The sequence below is a fragment of the Aedes albopictus genome, chromosome 1 (assembly GCF_035046485.1).
Source record: "Aedes albopictus strain Foshan chromosome 1, AalbF5, whole genome shotgun sequence".
Taxonomy (NCBI): Eukaryota; Metazoa; Arthropoda; class Insecta; order Diptera; family Culicidae; genus Aedes; species Aedes albopictus.
This window is the reverse complement of record NC_085136.1, coordinates 254,187,877-254,213,290: the sequence shown is the minus strand read 5'-3', so window position 1 is coordinate 254,213,290 and position 25,414 is coordinate 254,187,877. Positions and strand designations below refer to the sequence as shown.

General features: G+C 45.1%; 1 protein-coding gene and 1 long non-coding RNA gene across 2 annotated transcripts in view; both read left to right on the top strand.

Moving 5' to 3' along the window:
- LOC134287328 (uncharacterized) overlaps nucleotides 1-7,336 on the top strand; it is a 33,556-nt gene extending 26,220 nt beyond the window's left edge. The window contains exon 2 of the long non-coding RNA XR_009997219.1: nucleotides 7,082-7,336. This is a non-coding gene — a long non-coding RNA (uncharacterized LOC134287328). The remainder of the gene's footprint in view (nucleotides 1-7,081) is intronic.
- Nucleotides 7,337-22,275: 14,939 nt separating this feature from the next.
- LOC134291517 (uncharacterized) lies at nucleotides 22,276-23,382 on the top strand. Its single transcript, XM_062859380.1, has one exon. The coding sequence runs from the start codon at nucleotides 22,276-22,278 to the stop codon at nucleotides 23,380-23,382; it is 1,107 nt and encodes a 368-aa protein (XP_062715364.1).
- Nucleotides 23,383-25,414: the final 2,032 nt, after the last annotated feature.

Below are 25,414 nucleotides of genomic sequence, written 5' to 3'. Positions count from 1 at the left end.
GTCATTGCACATGGCGGGCACTGGCGCAGTCTTGTGCCGCGCTCCATTGACAGTTGCATAAAACCCCCGCATATCATTCCTGTCCATACTTTCCTGCGCTTCAGCAATAACACTCTCTTCGTGTTGCCGTTTTTTTCTGCGGTGGATTCGTTTCTCTTCTGCTCTTGTCACCCTGACCGCTCCCTGTTCTGCCGGGTACCGGCCACTAGCATTTGATTTCTGGCGGCATTCTTTTCGTTCGTCACTCGTTGGCAGTCCTCGTCAGCGGTATCTATCACCTCTTGCGCTGTTGTTGTCACTGCTTCGTGGATAACTCCCCATAAGCTGTTGACATCTCCAGATCCGTTGGTCTCTTCTATCCTCTCGTCTAGCTTCTGATGTACTGTGCAGCAACCCCTTCGGCTGACAAGCGCTGGATATAGAGACGCATCGTCCTGTTGTTATTGAACTCGTGACGCTGGATAATCGCGCCCGATTTTTTGCGGACACAAGATAAAGATCCGAGTCAATGTTTGGGCCTCTATAGGACCTCATATCTATGACGTCCGAAAAATGTCGCCAGTCGTCTAGCACGTGGTCTTTTTTTTTTTTTTTTTTTCCTTCTAAACCATAGGGGGATAAATCTGCTCATCAGACACCCTAACAGGAAGGTTAGGGTAGTGTGGGGATGAGGCCGTCTTCTACAATGCCGGTAGAAGCCAGGACTACTCTCTCCTCGACCCACTAAAACACATTCCTATGGTCGCCAAACCCTACGTCTCTCCGGAACCACCAAGAAGGTATTGCTTCAGAGAGGGGCTAGTGCATATCGCACCCTCAAGGTTAGCTGCCGTAGCCTAGCAGCAACGAACATCGATGACTCGCACTGGAGAGTCCATCACGATAGCATGCTGGCGCTTAGCCAGTTTCCCGAGTGGTCCTCGCCACTCCCTTTGTCCTCGGAAGGCGGGCAGGGTCAACCCCGCCCGCGCCCTACTGCTGAGCGGACATCAAGAACTGATGCCCACGTGCAACCCGATCTGACCTGCCCGCAAAGGAAGGGTATCACTACCCTTCAGGCCCTATCAGATGCACCCGTAGGTTGCAGACAGCAGGATCTCACCTACCCCGACCCTTGCCGGGGACCCCTTTCCAACCGCGGGCTCAGATCCAACCCAGTAGACCGACGCCACGACAGCACCGCTACCGGGACTTCCTCTCCGCGGCCACTTAATCGCTGTAAGGGTCGATCTCGACCGCAGGGCACCGGTATGACCTACGAAGCCGACTTCGAACCCCTGGACCACCTCTTGTACTGCATCTGGACTAGCCATTCTCCGAGTCCACGCGCCACCTCCTCTGTAGCTCCCAGACGATATGGGTGATTGCCTTTGAAACGGCATTCCAGCTAATCTCATCCCTACACATTCTCTGGACCAAGTTGTCCGGAGTTGTGTCCTCCCCGCATGTGGCAAGCATGAGGTCACGCATTGTGCGAAAACGCGGGCACACGAACAACACGTGTTCCGCCGTTTCCTCTAAACCATTGCACACTGGGCATTCGGGAGAATCCGCATGCCCGAAACGGTGTAGATACTGTCGGAAGCAACCATGACCTGTAAGGACCTGTGTCAGGTGGAATGAAACTTCCCCATGGCGCCTATTAATCCAACTATCTACCCTCGGTATCAACCTATGGGTCCACCTTCCTTTGGTGGAACTGTCCCACGCGCGCTGCCATTTGACCATAGAGGCCATCCTGACAGTTTTGCGTGTGCCTCTTGTGCCGCGCATTTCGAAGCACTCCATGTCCTCACTGATAAGAATGCTGATAGGCACCATACCAGTAATGACACAGAGAGCGTCGTGTGACACGGTACGGTACGCGCTTGCAACCCTCAGACACATAAGCCTGTAAGTACTTTCCAGCTTCCGTCGGTAGCATTCAGTACTTAGCGCGGTACCCCACGCCGGGCCGCCATACCTAAGTATGGACGTAGCAACACTAGCCAGAAGCTTGCGCTTACAGGCGTACACCGCTGAGCTATTGGACATCATCCGGGACAGTGCCGCAATAGCTGTGGAGGCTCTTTTACAGGCATAATCGACGTGGCTACCGAAGGTAAGCTTATCGTCGATCATCACGCCCAAGTGCTTGACAGAGCGCTTCGACAGGATAGTGCACTCTCCTACACTGATCTCCGTCTGCTGCGCCGACTGCATGTTGTTAACAACCGTCACCTCTGTCTTGTGGTGAGCCAGCTCCAGTTTTCTGGACCGCATCCACGCCTCCACAACCTTGATCGAGTGGTCGGTAGTCAACTTCACCTCCTCGATCGTTTCACCGTAGACTTCGAGCGTAATATCGTCGGCAAATCCGACAATCACCACTCCCACTGGGTACTCTAACCTCAACACCTCGTCGTACATGACATTCCATAACACCGGACCCAGGATGGAACCTTGCGGGACTCCTGAGGTTATGTGAAAGCACTTCCGACCCACCTCCGTGTCGTATACTAGTACGCGATTCTGGAAGTAACTTCCGAGAATCTTGTACAAGTACTCCGGTATCCCCAGACGCAAGAGCGCATCGGCAATAGCAGCCCAACTGGCGCTATTAAATGCATTCCTTACATCCAGAGTCACTACCCCGCAGAAGCGAATTCCCCTCCTCTTAGGCTCGAGTGCTTTCTCGGCGGTTTTTGTAACCGACAAGATAGCGTCTACGGTGGACCTCCCCTTCCGGAAGCCATACTGGTTGCTCGAGAGACCATTTGCGCCCTCAGTGAACTTCAACATTCTATTGAGGATGATCTTTTCGAGCACCTTCCCCGCCGTGTCAATCAAGCATATTGGTCTATATGCCGACGGGTCTCCGGGTGGTTTCCCCGCCTTTGGCAATAGTACCAGGCTCTGCCTCTTCCAAGCTTCTGGGAAAACTCCCTCGTCCAGGCATTTCTGCATAGCAGACCTGAACATCTCGGGAGCTTCTGCAAAAGCTACTTTTAAGGCCAGGTTCGGAACTCCGTCCGGACCTGGGGCCTTACCTACGCTAAGGGACTTAGCTATCCCCGCAAGTTCCACATCGGTGACCCTTTCCTCATCGCCAGCCCCAGTCCCCGGCTGTCCTACGAAAGGAGGCCAAGGACTAGGATCATGACGCGGAAAAAGTCCTCCAATGATCCCCTCCAACATCTCTGGAGATTGCTCTGTAGGAGCCATCACACCTCTCGTCTTGGCCATAACGATCCTGTAGGCATCACCCCACGGGTTCGTATTGGCACTCTGACAGAGACCCTCAAAGCAGGCCTTTTTGCTTGCTCTTATCTCGGTCTTGAGCGCGGCTTTTGCAGCGGCGAACACCACCCGCCGTTCGTTTCGCTCTTCCTCTGATCGTGCTCGCTGCATCCGCCGCCTAGCCCGTAGGCAGGCGCGGCGCAGGTCCGCAATCGCGTCGGTCCACCAGTAAGCCGGTGGCCTCCCATTTCTAGGGTGGACTCTCCTAGGCATGGTGGCATCACACGCACGTGAGAGCACCGCTACCAGCTCGTCGCCGTCTAAACCGAGTAAGTTTCGCTCACGGCGGAGCGCTTCCCTAAATACCTCTTCGTCGAAGTATGATGTCTTCCACCTACGAGGGCTTGGCCTTGGCCTAGCCGCCTCTTCTTCTATCCGCTGTCTGCTGTTGTTGTAGTCGATACTGTAGCGAACCGCCAGGTGGTCGCTGTGAGTGTAGCCATCATCTACTCTCCAGTTCGAACTACTTGTTAGGCCAGGACTACAAAAGGTCACGTCAATAATTGACTCCGCTCCGTTTCGACTATAGGTACTCTTGGTACCGACGTTAGCCAAGTCGACATCTAAGATGGCCAGTGTTTCTAGCAGGATCTGACCCCGCTGGTTCGTGAAACGGCTTCCCCATTCCACAGCCCAGGCATTAAAGTCACCCGCTATTACCACCGGCCTTCGCCCTGTTAGCACGGTCGTTAAGCGGTCCAGCATTTGCGTGAACCGCTCGATCGGCCACCGCGGAGGCGCATAACAGCTACAGAAGAAGACCCCGTTTACTTTGGCGACCACGAAGCCCTCATAGGTAGTAGACACCAACTCCTGCACGGGGTATTTGCCCGTCGTCCATATCGCCGCCATTTTCCTGGTCCCATCCGAGGCCCAGTTGCCGTTGCCGGCGGGTACTCGGTATGGGTCCGAAATGATGGCGATATCCGTCTCCCACTCAGAAACCGCCTGACAAAGCAGTTGCTGAGCCGCATCACAGTGGTTCAGGTTCAGCTGCGTTACCTGCACTGTGATTTGTTGCTCACTGCGGCTTTCTTAAAGGCCGGGCACCCTGGACCACCCATCGCATGTCTGTTTTTCGAGGTTTTCCCGGTACAGATCATGCATATGGGCGGACTCGTGCAGCTTTGGGCCTTATGACCTTCAGCGCCGCATCGCCTACACAGTTTGCGCCTGTCGGGGCCTTTGCAGTCCCACGACTTGTGTCCTGGTTCCAGACACCTGAAGCAAACCTCAGGTGGCTCGTGGAATGTCAGGTGACATACACACCAGCCCACCTTAATACTCCCTACTTTAACGGACTTTTTAACATCCGCCACAGGTAGCTGAACCAAAGCTATCTGTGTCCCTGCTGGCCCTCTCCGTAGCTTAACGGCTGCGGCGGCCACCTGCACATCGCACTGTTGCCGCAGTGCCGTGACGAGCTCTTCCACTTCGGTGATCTCGTCAATGTCTTTGACCTTCAGAGTCGCCTCATGTGTCAGAGCCCTCACCTGCACACCTTCGCCAAGGACCTCTTCTGCCAGCCTTTTGTAGGCGGCGCCCTTGTGCTCCTTCTGGCGCTTCAGCTCCAGGATCATCTCGCCCGTACGAGTACGTCTAATACTGCGTACGTCGGCTCCAAGACCCTCAAGCTTGGCGTCGCTTCGCATCGTCTTCAAGACGTCCGAGTACTTGGACTGTTCCGTCTTGATGACGATAGCGTCGCCTTTCTCACGCCTGGCACCTGCCTTCCTACGCCTTGGTTTGGCGTCCTGTACTTCTACCTGCGGATTCACCTTCTTCTTCTTCTTCCGCTCTACCTTTGTCCAAGGAGGGTCTTCTCCTTGGACCGCCCTGCTCTGTGGCTGCTGAGGGCCCACCATTGGTCGCAACCCCTTATTCCCATCATTCCGGGACGGGCCAGCCTTTTCAGGCCCACCCTTCCCAGCTTTCCGGGAACCCTGGCTGGGGTCCGACTTTCCAGCGTTACCACCGGCTTTCGGGGTTATTATACGCCTGGCCTTGCGGGCGCCGCCAGACAGCTCCTCACCTGACGGCTGCCTCGCCCGCTTCTGCGAATGCTTGTCACGTTTGTCACGAGCATTCGCTTCCACACTCCTCGGACTACCTGCGAAGGAGAAGGCCTCTGTTTGTGTAAACTTCGACACATTCTCCTTTGCTGGTTCCGCAGCTGTAGCAGCCAGCAACGCCACCGCGTGCTCCTGCTTGGCCTCATCGACAGACACTCTAAGTCTAAGCAAGGCCGTTTTCAGGTCCTTGCTTATATTCGACTTAGTTGTCGCAAAGTCGATGATTTTGCCAAGCTGGTGCTCAGCAACCTCTAATGCGGGCCGTCCTTTACCAACTTCTTGGCTTATGGCCCTCAGCAGCCACGCTCCGTCCATGACTTCCACCGGCTGGCTTGCCGTGGAGTGGACAGGAGCTCCCACGCTTGAGCTACGTAAGCTACCAGCACCTGACTCCTCGCTTCTCCTTGTCGGAGACCTCATCAACCCACTTCTTGCGAAGGGGTTGATCGCACCACTACTTCCACCTAAGTTATTTGATTTTTGATTTTTGCTCATACTTGTTCCCACGAGTTGCACGAGAAATAATGTCCACCACGCCAGAGCTCTGCATTAACGCGGTAAGGGACAGCATACTGTGGGGGGTGCCCAGGTACCCCACAGGCTCCGTTAAAGATCGAGCATCTTTTTCACCCCCTCGATCACTCATTCCTCGGCACGGGTCGCTTGACACCTTGAATTGGGGTTAGTATTCCTATTCTTAGCCGGCAACTACGCGGCTGACTCGCAAGCGGGGGGGTGCGTCAGGCCCCAGGACATCCGTCCCTGCTGCCCTGCACGTGGTCTATCTGAGAGCAAGTGTCACCACTCGGGTGTCGCCAGGTGTGTTTTCGGATATTCTTACGTGCGAAGTAGGTACTGCTGATTGCCAACCCTCTAGCAGCAGCGAATGTCACAAGGCGCAGACCATTATAGTTGGCTTTCCGTTCCAATGACAGACCGAAAGAAACTTTCTCTGCCGATCTGCGCATTTGCATCTCCGATGACTATTTTGACATCTTGTTTTGGGCAGTCTCCGTAGGCCTTATCAAGGCTCTCATAGAACTCATCCTTCATGTCATCGGGTTTGTCGTTCATTGGCGCATAGATGCTGATCAGCAGTTGAAGAATTTTCCCTTCATCCTCAACACACAGATTCGGTCGCTTATCGGCTTCCACCGAATAACACGCGTCATCTGCTTCCCGATCACTATAAAGCCAACTCCGCGTTCTGCCTTATCACCGCCACTGTAGTAGATGTGGTACTTGAATGAAGTGTTGGCGATGGGATCCACCACTCGGAAATCGCGTTTTCCAGTTTTGGGTCAGTGTATCTCCTAGATAGCAGCCACATTAACGCTGACATTCTGCAGTTCACGAGCCAGGACGTGCGGGATCATTCAAATTTCTCACGTTCCAAGGTCCGACTTTCCAATCGTTGCCCTTTATTCGTTGCCGGGTCTGTTGCCGTTGAATCAATGTGTTTACTCTGCTATTGCTTTTCTGGGTGTTTGAAGGTTTTCAGTATAATTCAGTATTGTAATGTTACAATATAATGCATTGTATTTTATTAAACTTTTTTCTATAGAGGAATACACATATTTCCGTAAATGTACGAGAAAATGTTTTATGGGAAAAATATGATCACTGTAACTATTCAAGCAGTTTTTGTTTCCGTGAATACTGTTCAACTTATTCTTCGGCAAACTAGTTGTCCCCTTGTCGCAAAAACCATTCGTTATTTATTTTCGCAGATATCTGGAAAGCAGAATCCACAACTGAAGTGGTGATGAGTTCCGACTACGATGGTCGCCGCGGACGACGGACGAAAACAACAACAATGACGCGACGAATACCGGACCGGCTGGTAACGGTGATGGATGGAGCGAGGACAGACATTTGTCTCGCTGACAAAAGCGCCACGATGAAATACGACGGGCAATAAAAGTGAAATGTACACACCTATCTACTGCTGGCTGCTAATAAACATGTGTGAAAATGATACGGGATACCTACGACTTGTTTTGCTTGGAGGGATCATATTCATAATGGATGATCGCCTCTAGGGCGCGTGAATGGGTTTCACGTGGGAAGAAAATTAATCAAGATGATGAATTCAAAAGTTACCGGAATCATTTTTGGGTGATGACAGACGCTACTCCCCTCTTGTAAATGTTTCTTCAGAAAACATGTGTAGAATTTTAAGTAAGCAAAACTTTCCTGTTTTTTTTTTCAGGCTGAGCGTTTTTCAATTCTTTCAGCTATGAACATATTGCTAGTTATCGAGAAAGTGGTAGATGTTATACCGAATTTTCAACTGAAAAGAAATCCACGTACTCCGATGGGAATCGAACACACGACTTCCAATTCGCTAGACGGGCGCTTCTACTTCTTCAAGCAACGGAGTCACTTGACTTTATTTTCTTTCCATTTATGCTATGCCATATTAGATGAGGAGTATCTTACCGAAGGACGTCATCCAATGTCCGTTGAGAGAAGCTAACAATTTCAGATAACTGTAGTTATTTTCCAAAATGAAAATTTCTTTCAATTCCATAGTATAAAGTTGAACTTCCACCAATAGAGACTTTCATTACATTTCATATTTTACTTCTTTCTTTTTCGTAGAATGTAGTTCACTTCGAAAACAGTGTGCATTCGTTGTTCTCCGGCATCATTCATCTTAAGGCGAAACTGGAAGCATTTTCTCATTTTTTCGGTTTTTGATTTTTTATTAAATAACGAAGCAATATTTTCAAAATCGGTTTTCGTACACATGTAGAGTATGGATCAAGGTACCTTCTGAATTTTTTTGAGGAGGAAAATGTTTTCCATTTTTACAGAAATCATTTTTTTGTGAAATTTAGTTCAAAAATGGTTTCTGCAAAAACGAAAAACATTTTCCACTACAAAAAAAAAATCAGAAGATACCTTGATCCATATTCTACATGTGCACGAAAACCGATTTTGAAAATACTGTTTTGTTATTTAATAAAAAATCAAAAACCAAAAAGTGAGGAAATGCATCCAGTTTCGCCTTAAGCTTACACATCAACCACATAGTCATTTCCGTAGGTTTTCATTCAATTTCCTATGAGGAAGCAGTTTATTATCGTTTCTCTATTGAGATCGTACCTACCCCTACCTAACCTAGAGTAAACATCGTTTTTCATCTCTGATGGAGTAGATAGCTTAAAACAAACAGCTCGTTGTTGCTCGGTTGTTAGGCTATCTACCTAACCCATCGTTCGACTGACCGCAGAAGGTTGTACATATATCACGTCTTCAGCTTTGGCTTAGTCAAGATTATACGGCAACGATATAATTGTGGTAGATACAGCTATAACAATTTCCTTTCTAGATTTTTTCGTTTAGTTCATTCAACATTCATTGTACACATCCATTGTTTTCCATTAGTAATATCTCGTCTTGATATATTAAAAGCCACAATTGTGTAGCACACATGCAAACGCACGAAACACTCATACCTAAACGTGAAAACCAACGTACACTGTTCAATTGAGCACTATTTGTCTAATAGGTTTTGTCTTTATTTCAATCGCACGTACAAACACACACAATCATACACGCACATGGTTAACCGGGTCGAATGGACTTACCGCGATAACGATGGAACACCCGATGTTCCGGAACTGAGAAGCCCCAATTTAGCTCATTGTTTGCACCGACCAACAACGCCCAACTAACAGTACTACACGTTGGCACGGTTTTCAATGCTAACTGGAACTTCTAATTGGGGAATTGTAATTTGGTATCCCAGCAAAAAGGACTTCACCTTCAGTTGAAAAGCTGCATAGCGTGGTGGTTCCGGAGGTCTATTGTTAGAAATCAATTATGTTCGTAGGTGCAAATGTGTAGTTAAATATATTGAGAAACTATCAAATAAATACCACTTACTGTGAACTGACAAGGTTTGCGTACAATACAGGTCAAATTTATGAGTTAGAGAGTGCGAAGAAGAGAATCGAGCAAGTGAGATTCGTTTCTCTTTTGTATGTACCGGTGTGTGCTGGGCTTTCTTTTCGATTCCCGCATAATTCGCCAGGGATACATGTACAAATTGGTGAGCTCATTTCATGCCATTATTTTATGTGAAAATCTCAAAGAATGTTATTCTTCCATTTAACAAAACTTTGGAAGGCTTGGTGGTCTAGTGGCCACCGCTTCTGCTTCATATGCAGAAGGTCATGGGTTCAATCCCTGGCTCGTCCCTTTCCTCCTACTTTGTATCTTTCTATATACTTTCTCTCTCACTCTCTCTCTCCTACATATACATCTCATGTATATTAGTATGTTCGTAGCGATCGCTAGAAGATTGAAAAAAAAAAGCCGTTTCCCTCAGGGGTGTTAGTTGTCTGTCAACTGGGAACAAGTTTCGCCTACCCTCTATCATGTTTTAGAACCAGTAAAAAAACGTAACTACCAAACAAGAAAAGCTCAATTTTCGATTAAAAAACTAAATTTAATACCGTTTCATCATCCTAAAAGCAAGTCAGTATGTGATTTGAACATAAAGATTAATATATTCAGCATATTAGATTGAAAAATTTCATTCCGAAAAAATCAGTTTTCTGTTTTCACCATTATGAAATATTAGCCTCTACTCTCGATTGTTTTTGTTGTTGCTTTGTTTGAAGAGTGAATATCGGCAAAAAACTGAAATCTCCCTGGGCGATTATTTTTCTCAAATGAAAGGATAATTGAGCACTATGACTCAAGAAATATCGATAATTACCGAAAACACTGATCATGAGCATCTAAATCGAGAGAAAAACACTGATGTTTGTGCTAATGTTGATGTTTATAAAACCATTAAACAAAGGATGTTTTAAAAACATTGTTTACTAATTAGAACCAACAGTAGATGGCGCGCAGGTAGGCATGTTTGGGTGGGCGTAGAGGGTGGGACCTTACACCCCTGGTTTCCCTTCCCTCCAACTTTCATCACAGGACAGTGTCAATCTATCATATAACGCCTACAAATTATGCAACCAAGCGGACTGTGCCAGTAATCTTCACACAATCTATCGCTTTACGCCTGGCATCCTTGCACCAATGCATGATCCATGTGCCAAAAATATACATTTCCCACCAACACACCGACATCTGCATGACCTTAAGCAGGCGCAGAGGAGTCAACTGCCTGATTTGGGCAAGCGATTGCAATCATCCCTTCCTTCCCCTTCCCCATTGACCTGCAACCTGATGCAGCAGTCGCCATTGTCGCCTAAAAATACAAGACCACCATCGCTCACACACTGAAGATGCCTGTTAGTCCCAAGCAGCCATCTCATTGGTTCCTTGTGTGAGTGTAGCTGATCTGGCAATACCGGAGTAGCAACTGCGGGCGGTCAATCAAGGTCAAGCTCAAGCTCAACAAAACCTTAGAATAAAATGTCTTACTAAGGCTGTGAACCGTTTCGCATATTCGTTTAACTTTTGGTTAAAGTTTGACACTTCGATAGTTATTTGCCATCGAAAAGTTTAAAAATAATCACCAAGGTGGCCCATTTGAAATTTGACAGACGAGTAGTTATTTGGAACAAAATACAGTACGCAGCCAAATCATTGCGAACAAAAAGTTACTATCAAACTGTCAAGGCTAACCCTGCTCGGGAATAGGGTTATTTTTAACCGGACGCAAAATAACTATCTAAGTGTCAATTTTTAACTAAAAGTTAAACGAACATGCGAAACGGTTCACAGCCTAAGACACGTTTGACAGCCATCTCTGCTAATTCAACAAATGAACATTGTACAACTTGTCACCACAAGTTCGGTGTGAAATCCAATGATACAGTTTTAATAAAATATATACTTTCCCAAGTAACAATGAATGAGTATTAGCTGAACAATAGCTGGTTAATGGTGTCAATGGCTGAACAAATGCCAGCTGAATATTGGTCTGAAGTATGGCTTGTTCAACCTCTTTAATCAGCAATACAAAGATGGCTGAATATCAAGTTGAATAGAATATTATTCATCTGGGTAACCAACTTTAAAACATACACCAACATGCAGTATTAATCATCTGTTGTTCAACCTTTAATCAAATAACACTAGTTTACAAAATAAAACGAAAGTCGTAAACTTCTGTCAACGACCAAAATTTTTTAAGCATAATTAAGCGCTGATTTCGAAACCGTGCTTCAAAATTTTTTAAGTAGAACACTTTTTGAGTTTTAGCCAAAAATCGAGTTTTACAACTTTTTAAAATATGGAATTTAATAAAATTTAAATATCTTTCGTTTTGTTCAACCGATTTTAGATCTTTTTCCATAAATTAAAAGCTAAATATAATACCATTCGATCATATGAATGCATGTTTAGCGTCAGATTGATGAAATTCAAGATATTGGAGAGTTTTGGGGACGATCTCCTTAAATTTTAACAAAATTTCCAAAAATATATGAAGAAATGTATTTATTATTTTCAATAAAAAAAAAAACAATTTAAAAATTCTTTCTCAACGATTGTTTGACGTGCCATATGTAGGCGAGTTACAGTAAAAAAAATCAGCTCAATCGGAGCATTGATTACGGAGAATGAGATGTGTGAAGTGAGCGACTTCTCTTAAAAAAAGAACAGAAATCGATTTCAAATCATCAACCTTGTATGGGAAGTCGAAAAAAATCCCTCCTTACCTGTATTTTTTTTTCTTTCGCGTTTTCGAACTCAGGACATGATTCTACACCAAAAATGATCATCAGCTTACCGAGTTCAAAAATGCTGTAAACTAGTGTAATTTTTGACAGCTTGACCCATGCATGTTTTCGTGAAGTCCACATCGCTTTTTCAGCTTATACAAGTGTGTGTGGTGTAGGTGCTAAGGTGAGTAACTATAAATCAAGATGTCCTAGTTCAATTCACTGTTTTCCCACAGATTAATTTATACATTCCTAAACATCTCTTCTGGAAAAAGACGCAACTAATGGTAAAAATAGGCTCATGAAAGTGTTTTTATTTTATTTTTACACAATTAATTAATTTAATTCATTACTGCTTAAGCGCATATTAAGCCTTAAACCAGCCTTCCAATGACCCTCAAATCAGCTAAAGGTTGAATAAAATCATCAAAATTAGATGTTTAGAAGCTGAATAAAGGATTGTACCTCTTGCGCTCAGCTTTTGTTCAAATGAAGGCTGATTTAAAATAGTTACAATCTAGAAATAATAAATGTAACAAATAATGTTCCTAGAAGATCATCGGATATTCCTCCTGGGGTTACATCTTAAACTTCTCTTGAGATTTATTGAAACCTATCTGCAGGGGGCGGATCCTTCAGGAATCCTTCTGATGATTTTTCCATTAGTTATTTCAAAAAATCCTCAAGAATTTATTTCTTGGTGTTTCTCCTGGAATACCTCTAGAAATTATCCTTGAAATTACTGCAGAGTATTATCCAATACAGAGATTTTATCGAAAAATTCAATTTCTTTAGAAATTTACTTTGGTAATTTCGGCAATTTCTACATCTTCCTCCACAAATTCGTCTTGGCTCTAAGAATAACTTTAGAAATAGCTTAAGGGATTTTTGCCTACTGATCCCTTCTAGTCATTTTGAAAGAACTCCTCCAGAAGAATCTCCAAGTTCTTCCAGAGTTTGCTTCAGAACTTCCTCCATGAATCCCTCAAGAAATTTTATGTAATATTTATTCACGAATTCCTCTAGTATTCTTGATTGCAGTTCCTGCATGAATTGCTTGAACTTTGTCAAGGGTCCCTTCAGGAAATTCAATTCTTTCCACGGAATTCTTTAGAAACTCCTTCTGGGAGCTCTTGAAGAATTTCTCCAGTTTTTTTTTATGTAGTTTCATAAAAAATATCGGCAAAAATCTGAAGGAAATTCTAGAAGCATCTCCGAATCTCAGAAGATATTTTTGAAGGAACCGCAAGAGAAATTCCAAAAATTAACCATCAATATATTTCTCGGGCAAATTCAAGACTTTCTTATATGGTGCTACTCGTAGCTCCTGGATGCCATTGGTAATAATTTAAGTTTTTTTTTTCTATGGTCGAAGGATCTTAAAGGTCACCGTAATTTTCCTTTTCGATATGCCATTCCGGTAAGTCGCTGATTTCGCATTTCTTTGCCATTTTTTCTCATTGAGCGCATCTAATTCACCAAAATCTTATTTTTGGTGGCAGCGATAGCTTTCTTAATCCATGTTAACCATGGACGACCAGTGGACACCTTCGGGAATAGTTGCCCTTGCTTTTTTCGGTCTAAGACTGTTTTACGGTTCTCCTGAACACTCCTGAAATGTCTTTTTTAACGTTTACGCGTGGACAAGTCCCGACTACCGCTGCTACCCCTTCATGGTGCAAATTTTAAACATAAGAAATCGGATTTTTTTACTCGCAACCTACTGCGATATGAGTTAGAGCTTACGTGCATGCAATAAAAACCAAGACATTGTGTGTATAGGTGATATGGGTACCTTATTTGTGCGATGGTGCAAACATTATCACGCATACGGTATTCTGTGCATAACACGTGAATAATGACAACAGGTATGGCAATACAGGCGATTTTTCCATAGAAATAGTGATTTTTCCATAATTGAATAATAACTCAAGCAGTCCTCAACACCAAACCAATAACTCGTCGAGATATATTTAGGGACAATGGAAATTCGCGGAAAATTTTCATGAATTTCGCGGGCCAACATTGTGAAATTCGCGGCAATTTCGCGGCTCCATATATTTGATCGTATCGTTGAAGAAAACACGAATTTTGAACGCGAAATGAATAATAAATTTTGATTTTGTGAGTCATAATCATAAACTCACAGAAAAGTAACAGATTCGATGAAAAATCAGGAAACAATCAGGTGTCAAATGGATTAAACTTTAAGTATGCCGGACTTGGAATCGTAAAATACTCAACACTGTTAAAAATACCAGCTTATTTGTGTTTTCAAGTTTAAAATTGGTGGAATATTGAGGTTATTTTCTAAATTTTGTCAGATTTCGCGGCATTTCGCGGGATTTCTTAAATTTCGCGACCATTGCCCAATTTCGCGGATTTCGCGGCTTCCGCGAAATCGCGAATTTCCATTGTCCCTATATATTATAAATACCTAGAAAATACCAAAATAAGTTATTTTCAATACCGCCAAAATAAGTTATTACCAATACCGCCTAATACCTCGCCTTGGTATGGTACCTGACTTTGGTATGCTGCAGTTATGTGTCAGTTATTTGTTCCTGCTCGGGTTAGGCGCTGTAGAAAGTGTAACTGCAGCTGTCAATTGTAATCGCTCACGTAGTGCCCAAGTGGACAAAAGAGCTGTAAATTAGGTTCAGCGGTGAAGAATAATAAAATGCATGGGTTTGGGGCTAAAAACTCCAATAAACAGACGCCATTTTGAATTTGAAGTCACCATCTTGGATATTCTGGTCGCCATTTTTGAAGCGCAGTCATTTTTCCCACTCCAAATATACCCATATATTGCATGATTTTATCGCCTAAAACTCCATCTTGAATTTTGGGCTGACATCGTGAAATTTCTGGTCCTCAGTGTTGATTTTCGCACAAAATTCGTCAACCATGCTAAAGATTACAAAAAATCGCCGCAGTTTAATGTGTCGCATGATGGGGATTGGTTCAGCTTCCCGAGCAGAAGAGAATAACAACAAAATAAGGAGCTGTGTTATTTGAGTAAAATAACTGAATAATAGAATCGATTATTTTTAAATTATTAACATAAAATATTATATTATAAACTTGTCTGTCATAGGCGGCAAAATAAAAAATATCATAACAAAAAAATATTCTTGGAAAATCATTTTAATAACTTGTTTTGTTAGTTATGGATAATAATCAGAAAGCAAAATTTGTTATGATATCATAACCGTAACCCATTTACGCCCAGTGATCTATTTATAGATCAGTAACTTTTGCGATAACTGCGGAGAAATGAAGCATTTTGGAAGACAGGTGTCTTCAGCAAAGTTGTTGAGGAGATCAAGGACTCTCCGATAGTACGTATTCGCTCCAGTAGGTGGCGCTAGTGATCATGAAACATTGTGCTTTGATAGGTGTTTCGTCAACAGCTATTGCCAATACCGTCGCACTCTTATCTTGAGAATCCAACCATATAGAAGAATTTTGTCTTCAGCAAAGTTGATCAGGACATCAATAGCTATCCGATAGTGAACTTGTTGGTTCTGGGTTTATCGGTTAGGTGGCGCTAGTGAGTCCTAAAAAATTAAACCTCTGTATTTCGAGAATCCGACCACATAGAAGAATTCTGTCTTCGGCAAGGTTGATCATCAATCATCAACAGCTATTTGATAGTGATCTAGTGAACAAAACAACCAGACAGTTACAGTTAGACGAAACATAAGACCAAAAATGAACAATTAGTGTAGTAATCCAGACCAAACTTTGTATCCATTCGTCGAACTTGTACATGTATTAAATTTTAGTACTCCTGAAGATGACACAAAACCCCAGTGTCGAAACATCGGGCAAACAATAAACTTCGTTTTCCATATTGTAGACTGCGTAGCCGTTTAATTCCTGCAGTTGGTTGTAGGTTTGATCGCTAGGTGGCGCAAGTCGGCTCTAAAAATTCTGAATTTTTGTATCTTGAGAATCAGACTACATAGAAGAATTGCAGAATTTCGTCTTCGACAAGGTCGATCAGGACATCAAGAGCTAACCAATACTGAACTACTTGATTCTAGGCTTATTCACTAGGTGGCGCTAGTGAGTCATAGAAATTCTGAACTTTTGTTTCTCAACGACCAGACTACATAGACATTTTTTATCTTCGACAAAGTTGATCAGGTCATCAAGGGCTATCCGATAGTGAACTAGTTGGTTCTAGGTTTATCCTTTAGCTGGCGTAAGTGGGCTCTAAAAATTCTGAACTTATGTATCTCGAGAATCAGACTACATAGAAGAATTTCGCCTTCGAACAAGTTGATCAGGACTGTTGCAGAAACGGATCACCCGGCAACACTGACCACAGTGCATAGACCGGACTCAACGTCAGCTTTGAAGCGTCAAGGTGACAAACAATGACAGACATGAAGAAGATGACACATATGCACACATACACATAACACATCAATGAACTAGATGATAAACAAAACACTGAATTTGTACCATGCGGGTAGAACACTTATTAGTAAATTGTAAATCCCCTTAAACTATTATTACAACAAATTACATTTTGTAAGTACACTCTTTTCAACTAAACGAATACAATAAATAATAAATAGATAATTAACGTTAAACAGGACAATCACAGGACAGTTGCAGGACTAGTTAGACACGGACGAATAAATAACGAAAAGGACTAGAACTTGTAAGTAAACATGTACTAAAATTAGGACTGTAACGAGACTTATACTACTGAATTACAGCTTATAGCATACTCCACTGCAATTACGAGTTTGCTCAATAGAGAGTCCGAAAATCCGTGGCTAGGACTGGCCGCAACAGAACTATAAGAAGTTGTAACCTCCATTTGGTGGATATATCTTCCTACGAACGAAGCAGGTTAGTGTTACGGGGCAATAAATTTGTGTCCCGAGATGGCTACTTCAAGCCGACGACAAAGTGTGGTGCGACAATTGGGCAATGATGAGAGCAATTTCGAATGCCCCCTTTGCACACGGCCGAATGTCGCCGACAAGTGGATGATCCAGTGCGACGTTTGCGAAAGCTGGATCCACTTCTCGTGTGCCGGCGTCGATAATACCATCAGCAACAAACCCTTTACGTGTGTGAGATGTGCCCCTCCCCCACCACCGGCCGGATCGAGATCGTGCAGATCAACGACATCCAGCGTTCGTGCCGCCCGGCGAGAGCTAGAGCTACAGCGCTTAGCCGAGGAGAAAGCACTTCAGGAAAGGTTGCTGAGGGAACGCCAGGAGGAAGAAGAAGCCATGCAGAAGAGAGTTGCGGAGCAGGAACAGAAACGGAGGAAAAGGGCGATGCAGGAGAAGCTTGAGTTGGAGAAGCAGTACATCGAACGAAAATTCGACCTTTTGCGGGCCGAGTTAGATGAGGATGACGACGATCGGAGTGTACGAAGCCGCCGAAGCACCCGGAGCGTTCAACGCACAGTCCAGACTTGGGTGAGAGAACAGGAGAAATTGACCATGGCCACCGGTACCGGAATTGATACGATTCCCACTGGTCCCACGTCAAACACCGGAACCTTGCCCAAAACGACATCTGCCGCGATCCAGGATGCTGGTCAAACCGTGGACATATCCCAAGTCGATGCCCATATCGATCTTCCAGCTACAGCGACCATCGATTTGACAGCCTTGAATATTTCCCCTCCTACTTCCCGCCAGAAGGACCAACATGCGCCCTTGAATATGGTCATTTCTCCTCTCATTCAGTCTGCAAGCCGAAGGGATAGGTTTTCAACTTGTTTACCGCAGCAGGTAGGTGAGCAACAGCTACAGAAAAATGCTGGTCAGCACCAACCACAACAGCGAAATGAATCCAGCGCCTTCGTCGATAGTACAACTAAGACGGTAACATTAGTGGACAGTAATACGCTAAGCCAAGGTATGTTATCAGTATCTGCTCCATTATTTACTAACGACTCCCAGGGACATTTTATCGCCCCTCCGCGGTCAACCGGTGGCGAGCTCCTAAGTAGATTCACTCGCCTCTCACACGTAGAAACTATTCCTAATAATCCATCTCAAAGGCAATTGCTATCCAAGCCATTTGTAGAAAACGCTCCGAACTCGTTAGGCACTCTTAATATCCCATTGGTCCCTGTATTTCCTCCAACACACCAACGCGTTACGAGTGTTTCTAGCTACTCGTATCCAATCACAACCCCGATGGTTTTCGATAGAGGGCAACATGTGTCAAGTGTTACGCGAAGTGCTAGTGATCCACGTGTCGTTACGCCAGTATACGCTGGGGTAGCGGGTATCCATCCAAATGCCGCGGAGCCAACAACTTCAGTTCCGGTTTCGCGCCCTCCGCCGGACATGACGCGATTCGAGATGCCACCAATAGGCATTCAATCATCGTTGCCGCCATTGGCACCTCTTGATGGACCGACGGCTCAGCAGATTGCAGCTCGGCACTTTGTTCCAAAGGATTTGCCGGCGTTTTCTGGCGATCCAACGGAGTGGCCACTCTTCGCCAGCAGTTACTACAACTCCACGGCCATGTGTGGCTATTCGGACGGCGAAAATTTGATGAGACTACAGCGCAGCCTTAAAGGGAATGCCAGGGAAGCGGTTCATTGCCATCTCCTGCACCCTGCGTCGGTTCCGCAAGTTATGATGACGCTGCAAACCCTCTTCGGACGTCCGGAGCTCATCGTTCGTAGCTTGTTGAACAAGGTTCAGTCAACACCAGCACCGAAGGCAGACAAGCTGGACACCCTAATTAGTTTTGGACTTGCCGTTCAAAATCTGTGCAGCCACCTGCAATCAATGGGAATGGAGGCGCACCTATCGAATCCAACTCTTCTTCAGGAACTGGTAGATAAGCTGCCTACCAACTTGAAACTGGATTGGGCCCTGCATCAGCGTCAATTGGCAATCGTAGACCTGAGTTCGTTCGGCAACTACATGTCAACGATCGTCTTTGCTGCTTCAAAGGTTTCTGTTGGATCGGAACCAGTGAGAAGGTTTGAAAAGCCAAAGGGGAAGGAGAAAGGCTTTCTGAATGCTCATTCTACTGAAGAAGTGGGCAACAATGACAGAGAAGAGCGAAAGGGAAGTAGCGCAGGGCAGACGAGGACTCCATACACCCCTAAGCTGTGTCCGGTGTGTAAGAAAGAACCGCATAAGGTGAAGGACTGCCGCAGTTTCCTGAAAGCAACTATCGACGACCGCTGGAAGTTAGTTCATCAGGCGAACCTGTGCAGGCGCTGCTTGATTGGCCACGGCAAATGGCCATGTAAAGCGACAGTGTGCGGGATGGATGGATGCGAGCTACGTCATCATAGGCTGTTGCATCCGGGAAGACCAGAATCATCGTCGAGCGCCAAGGATCAGCCCAAAGTAACTGGTACCGTAGGTGTGCACCGTCATCAGTCTCGTCCCACACTTTTCCGAATCATTCCGGTCACCGTTCATGCGAATGGAACATCCATTCGCACGCTTGCGTTCCTCGACGACGGCTCTTCCTACACATTGGTAGAGCAGGACCTCGCGGATGAACTTGGCGTTACTGGCGAGCTGGAACCACTGTGCCTACAATGAACAAGTGGAATAACAAGGACGGAGGCGAACTCTCGACTGCTGCAGATTGAGGTATCTGGTGTCGATTCCAACCGGAAACACATCTTGGAGGATGTACGAACAGTGGAGAAACTCGATCTACCTCTACAATCGTTACGATATCTAGAGCTAGCGGAAAAGTATGAGTACCTGCGGGGTCTTCCGGTGGCAAGCTACGACAACACGGTTCCGCGTATTCTAATTGGCGTAGACAACGCCAATTTACTGGTGACGCTCAAGAAAAGGGAAGGGAAGAAGTTCGAGCCAGTTGCCACCAAAACTAGGCTTGGATGGACGATCTACGGGAACGTGGAAGGATTCGGCGAGCCATCCCATCGACTTCTACACATTTGCGCCCGATCAGCTGACGAAAAACTTCATGAAAAAGTCAAAGAGTTCTTCTCGATCGAAAGTGTCGGCGTCGCAGTTGCAACGAGGATCGAAGCAGAGGACGAACGAAGGGCTCGGATTATCATGGAGGAAACGACCATCCGCACGTCATCTGGGAGATTCCAGACTGGTCTCCTATGGAGGAATGACTACGTCGAGTTCCCGGACAGCCGGGCTATGGCAGAGCATCGTCTCAAGTGTTTGGAACGGCGACTTAGTAAGAACCCCGAGCTGTACAGCAACGTTAAGCAGCAAATCAAATATTACCAACGCAAAGGATATGCGCACGAGTTAACCGAGGAGGAAGCGAACAACAGCGATCCTCGACGGGTATGGTATTTGCCCTTAGGGGTTGTGACAAACCCGAACAAACCAGGCAAGGTACGGGTCGTTTGGGATGCCGCAGCTAAAATTGAAGGGATCTCGCTCAACTCCATGCTGATGAAGGGTCCAGACATGACTGCGTCGCTCTCAACAGTGCTGTATCGTTTCCGGCAACGACAAATCGCCATAGCAGGTGACATCAGGGAGATGTTTTAAGCTATGCAAGGAATACGTCATGGACGTGGCAACCTTCGGGTCGACCTGCTCACCTTCGTCGGCCCAATACATCAAGAACAGGAACGCTGAAGAGTGGAGCGAACAGTACCCGGAGGCTGCGGTAGCCATCATAGAGTGCCATTACGTGGATGACTATCTGGACAGTCTAGATAGTGAGGAAGAAGCTGTTCGACTGGCGCTCGATGTGAAGACCGTTCATGCTAAGGCCGGATTTGATATTAGGAATTGACTGTCAAATTCAGAGCTGGTCCTTCAACGGGTCGGCGATCCAGGCCAGCAGATTACGAAGAGTTTCACAGTCGGCAAAGGATCGGAGACTGAAAGGGTGCTGGGAATGAGTTGGACACCGAAGGAGGACACTTTCACTTTCGCTGTGAATTTTCGGAGCGACATCCAATCGTTGATCAGTGGGACGAGCGTGCCAACAAAAAGGCAAGTTCTTCGAGTCGTCATGAGTGTTTTCGACCCTCTGGGATTAGTCGCGGTGTTCGTGATCCACGGAAAGTGCTTGGTACAAGACATTTGGCGGACCAGAATTGGTTGGGATGATCCAATTCCCGAGTAACTTCACGAAACTTGGCGTCGATGGATTCAAGTTCTTCAACAGCTACCTCAACTCGAACTACCACGATGCTACTTTCCAAACTACAGTGTCGGCAGTCTTCGGAGTCTACAGCTTCATGTGTTTGTGGATGCCAGCGAGACGGCCTACTCTTGCGTCGCTTACTTCCGGATTGAAGATCAGGAAAGGGGATTCCGATGCGCGCTTGTTTCGTCCAAGACAAAGGTGGCTCCGCTAAAACCGCTATCAATACCGCGTTTGGAGCTCCAGGCGGCGGTCATCGGTACACGATTGATGAAGTCCATCCAGCAGAGTCACACGCTGCCTGTCTGCCGTCGGGTTATTTGGAGCGATTCAAGAACCGTCCTGTCATGGATCCAATCAGATCAACGCAATTACCGGCAGTTTGTTGCGTTTCGGATAAGCGAAATCTTAGACGAGACCAAATTGGAAGAATGGAGATGGATTCCATCGCGCCTCAACGTTGCTGATGAAGCGACCAAATGGGGAAACGGGCCAAACCTAAGCGAGAACAGCCGATGGTTCTGTGGGCCAGAGTTCCTCTGCAAAGAAGAATCGGAGTGGCCGAAACAGGAGCTCCCGGAAGCCGATACAGCGGAAGAACAACGACCAGTACACGCGCACCACAGAGCGGCAGAGGAACCAATTGTCGACTTCACAAGGTTCTCCAGTCTTCAACGTTTGGTTAGAACCGTTGCGTATGTGCGCCGTTTTATCGCTGTTTCCAGAAGAAGATTCGTAGCTGAAGTTCCTGCGTCTGCGATATTATCTCGTCAAGAGATTCAGGAAGCGGAGTTTACACTATGGCGTTGGGTTCAAGCAGAAGTCTACTCTGATGAACTGCATACACTTCGTGCCAATCAGCAACTAGAAACCCATGAACGTAGAAAATTTGGGAAAACTAGTCCATTACGTAAACTATGCTGCTTCATCGACCAGGCTGGAGTTATTCGGTTGGATCGGACGATTAGGAAACGCTCCACATGCTTCCTTTTACCGGATTGCTCGTCTTATCGTTCCATCAGCGATTCGCACACGGAAATGGCCAAACAGTTATCAACGAAATACGCCAAAGATTCCACATCTCTAGCCTTCGAATCATGGTTCGACAGGTTGCAAAACAGTGCGCATGGTGCACTGTCTACAAATCCAGCCCACGCTTTCCCAAAATGGTTCGACTTCCAGAAGTTCGGGTGACTCCTTACGTCCGTGCATTCACGTACATCGGCGTGGATTACTGCGGGCCATTCTCGCTACGAGTTCGGAGGTACGAGGTGAAAAAATGGGTGATGCTTGTGACATGCCTTACGGTGCGAGCTGTGCATCTCGAGGTAGTCGGTAGCCTGTCAACCGAAGGCTGCAAGATGGCTCTTCGTAGATTTATAGCGAGACGAGGAGCACCGCAGGAAATATTTAGTGACCAAGGGACTAACTTCATCGGCGCAAGCAGAGAACTGAGAGAGGAAATAGCCAGCATTAACAAGGACCTAGCTGGAACATTCACCAATGCCGATACCCAATGGCGCTTCAACCCGCCGGCTACGCCACACATGGGTGGGGCGTGGGAGCGTCTCGTGAGATCGGTGAAGACGGCGCTGAGAACAATTTCAGCAGGAAGGAAACCAGACGAAGAAACGTTCTACACGTACCTAACTGAAGTGGAATCTATTGTCAACTCCCGCCCGTTAACTGAAGTGCCGTTAGAATATGAAGATGGTGAAGCGATTACACCGAATCACTTCTTGTTATTGAACTCCAGCGGAGTGGTACAACCGCCTCAGCTTCCAATAATCAACGGCGCAGCCCTACGGACGAATTGGAATCAAATCCAATACCTTTTGGACCTATTTTGGGCCAAGTGGATACGGGAGTATCTGCCTGTCATTAATTGCCGGTCGAAGTGGTTGACGGACGCCAAACCTGTACAACCTGAAGATCTGGTGATGGTAGTAGACGCAGGATCACGGAACAGCTGGAAACGCGGTAAAATAGTAAAAATCTACAAAGGAGCAGATGGCGTTGTTCGACGGGTTGACGTCCAGACTGCCAACGGATTGCTGCAGAGGTCTGTTACAGGTTTGGTGGTGCTCGAGGTGATAAAGGACGGTACAGCTGGAGAAGGTTGCCAGCAATACGGGTCGGGGAATGTTGCAGAAACGGATCACCCTGCAACACTGACCACAGTGCATAGACCGGACTCAACGTCAGCTTTGAAGCGTCAAGGTGACAAACAAACAGACATGAAGAAGATGACACATATGCACACATACACATAACACATCAATGAACTAGTAGATAAACAAAACACTGAATTTGTACCATGCGGGTAGAACACTTATTAGTAAATTGTAAATCCCCTTAAACTATTATTACAACAAATTACATTTTGTAAGTACACTCTTTTCAACTAAACGAATACAATAAATAATAAATAGATAATTAACGTTAAACAGGACAATCACAGGACAGTTGCAGGACTAGTTAGACACGGACGAATAAATAACGAAAAGGACTAGAACTTGTAAGTAAACATGTACTAAAATTAGGACTGTAACGAGACTTATACTACTGAATTACAGCTTATAGCATACTCCACCGCAATTACGAGTTTGCTCAATAGAGAGTCCGAAAATCCGTGGCTAGGACTGGCCGCAACAAGGACATCAAGAGTTACCCGATAGCGCACTAGTTGGTTCAAGGTTTATCCGCTAGGTGGTCTTAGTGAGTTCTAAAAATTCCAGACTTCTGTGTCTTGAAAATCAGAGTACATAGAAGAAATTCAGAATTTCGTCTTCGACAAGGTCGATCAGGATATCAAGAGCTACCCGATAGTGCACTAATTGGTTCAAGGCAAATCTGCTCGGTGGTGCTAGCGAGCCCTAAAAGTTCTCAACTTCTGTATTTAGAAAATCAGACTACATAGAAAAATTTCGTCTTCGGCAAGGTCGATCAGGACATCACAAGCTATCCGATAGTGAACTAGTTGGTTAAAGATTTATCCGCTAGGTAGCGCTAGTGAGTTTTAGAAATGCGCTGCTGAATGTCGAAACTCAGGCATCACAGAAAAAAATCGTCTTCAGTAAAGGCTAACGGATAGTGAACTAGTTCATTTCAGGTTTATCCACTAGGTGGCGCAAGTGAGCCCTACACATTCTAAACTTTTGTATCTTGAGAATCAGACTACAAAGCAAATTTTTGTCATCGGCAAAATTGATCAGTACATCAAGGGCTAACGGATAGTGAACTAGTTGGTTCTGGTAGGTGGCGCTAGTGACCTCTAACCAGATAGCTGTACAAGATAACGGTGTGTGGCGGCAGAAGGTGAGCCACGTGTTCGCTACGCTCTGCTGTTTCCAAAGCCAGAAGGATACGGTGGGCAGGATATACTACTAGAATGCCGAATATCAACCCATTATATACAGAAATTGTTAGAATGATGCATATGGGAATGCCTAAAAACTGTTCAAAACTAATAATTGATAAACTTCTAGTAGATTTTTTTAGTTATTACTAATGTAATCCCTTTCTAGAACATTTCGAACAGCAAATTTTATATTAAGAAAATATCAAGTATTCCTTGCATCATAATCAGTCATCTTAAATTGATTTACATAGTTCATAAAAATAAGGTAGCAGCGCAAAAAAAAATAAAAAAAAACAAAAAATTTTCAACGTTTTACGTGCATATGCCCCACTGTGTATTAAAACGAAAATTTCGCCGTAGATTTCCGTTTAAATGATTGCAATAACTTTCTTTTATGGGGTTGAGGTACTCCAGAAAAAATCAGACATCTACTGTGATTGTAGCATAATTTGGGCGTTAATGGGTTAAGTAAATTACGATACTTATTATATAAAATTATTCATTTTGTCTCATAAACCCACAAATAACAGTAACAATACCAGAACTTCCAAGTTTTTTCCCGAATATTATTTAAGGAATTTTCAGAGGATTCGTTCGGAAATTTTCTTCCTAACTGAATACAAAAATGGAACAAATCAAAAGGACAGATCATTATTATGAAATTGTCGCATTGATTTTAAAACTTGTTACTGTTGTGCTATTATTGATAAGTTGATCAATAGTACAAAAATAACAAAACTTGTACTTCAACAAAACATGATATTGAAATGTAATTGAGTGAATGTATATCAATAGCTTGATAATATCTAAATGAGATTGTCCAACAAAATTTGTTATGAGGAAGCTATGCCTTGATAATTCAATAATAACAAAACTAGATATAAAAACAGGTTATGTGATTTCGTAGTTATCAATTTGATATTCTCCTCTGCTCGGGTTTATAT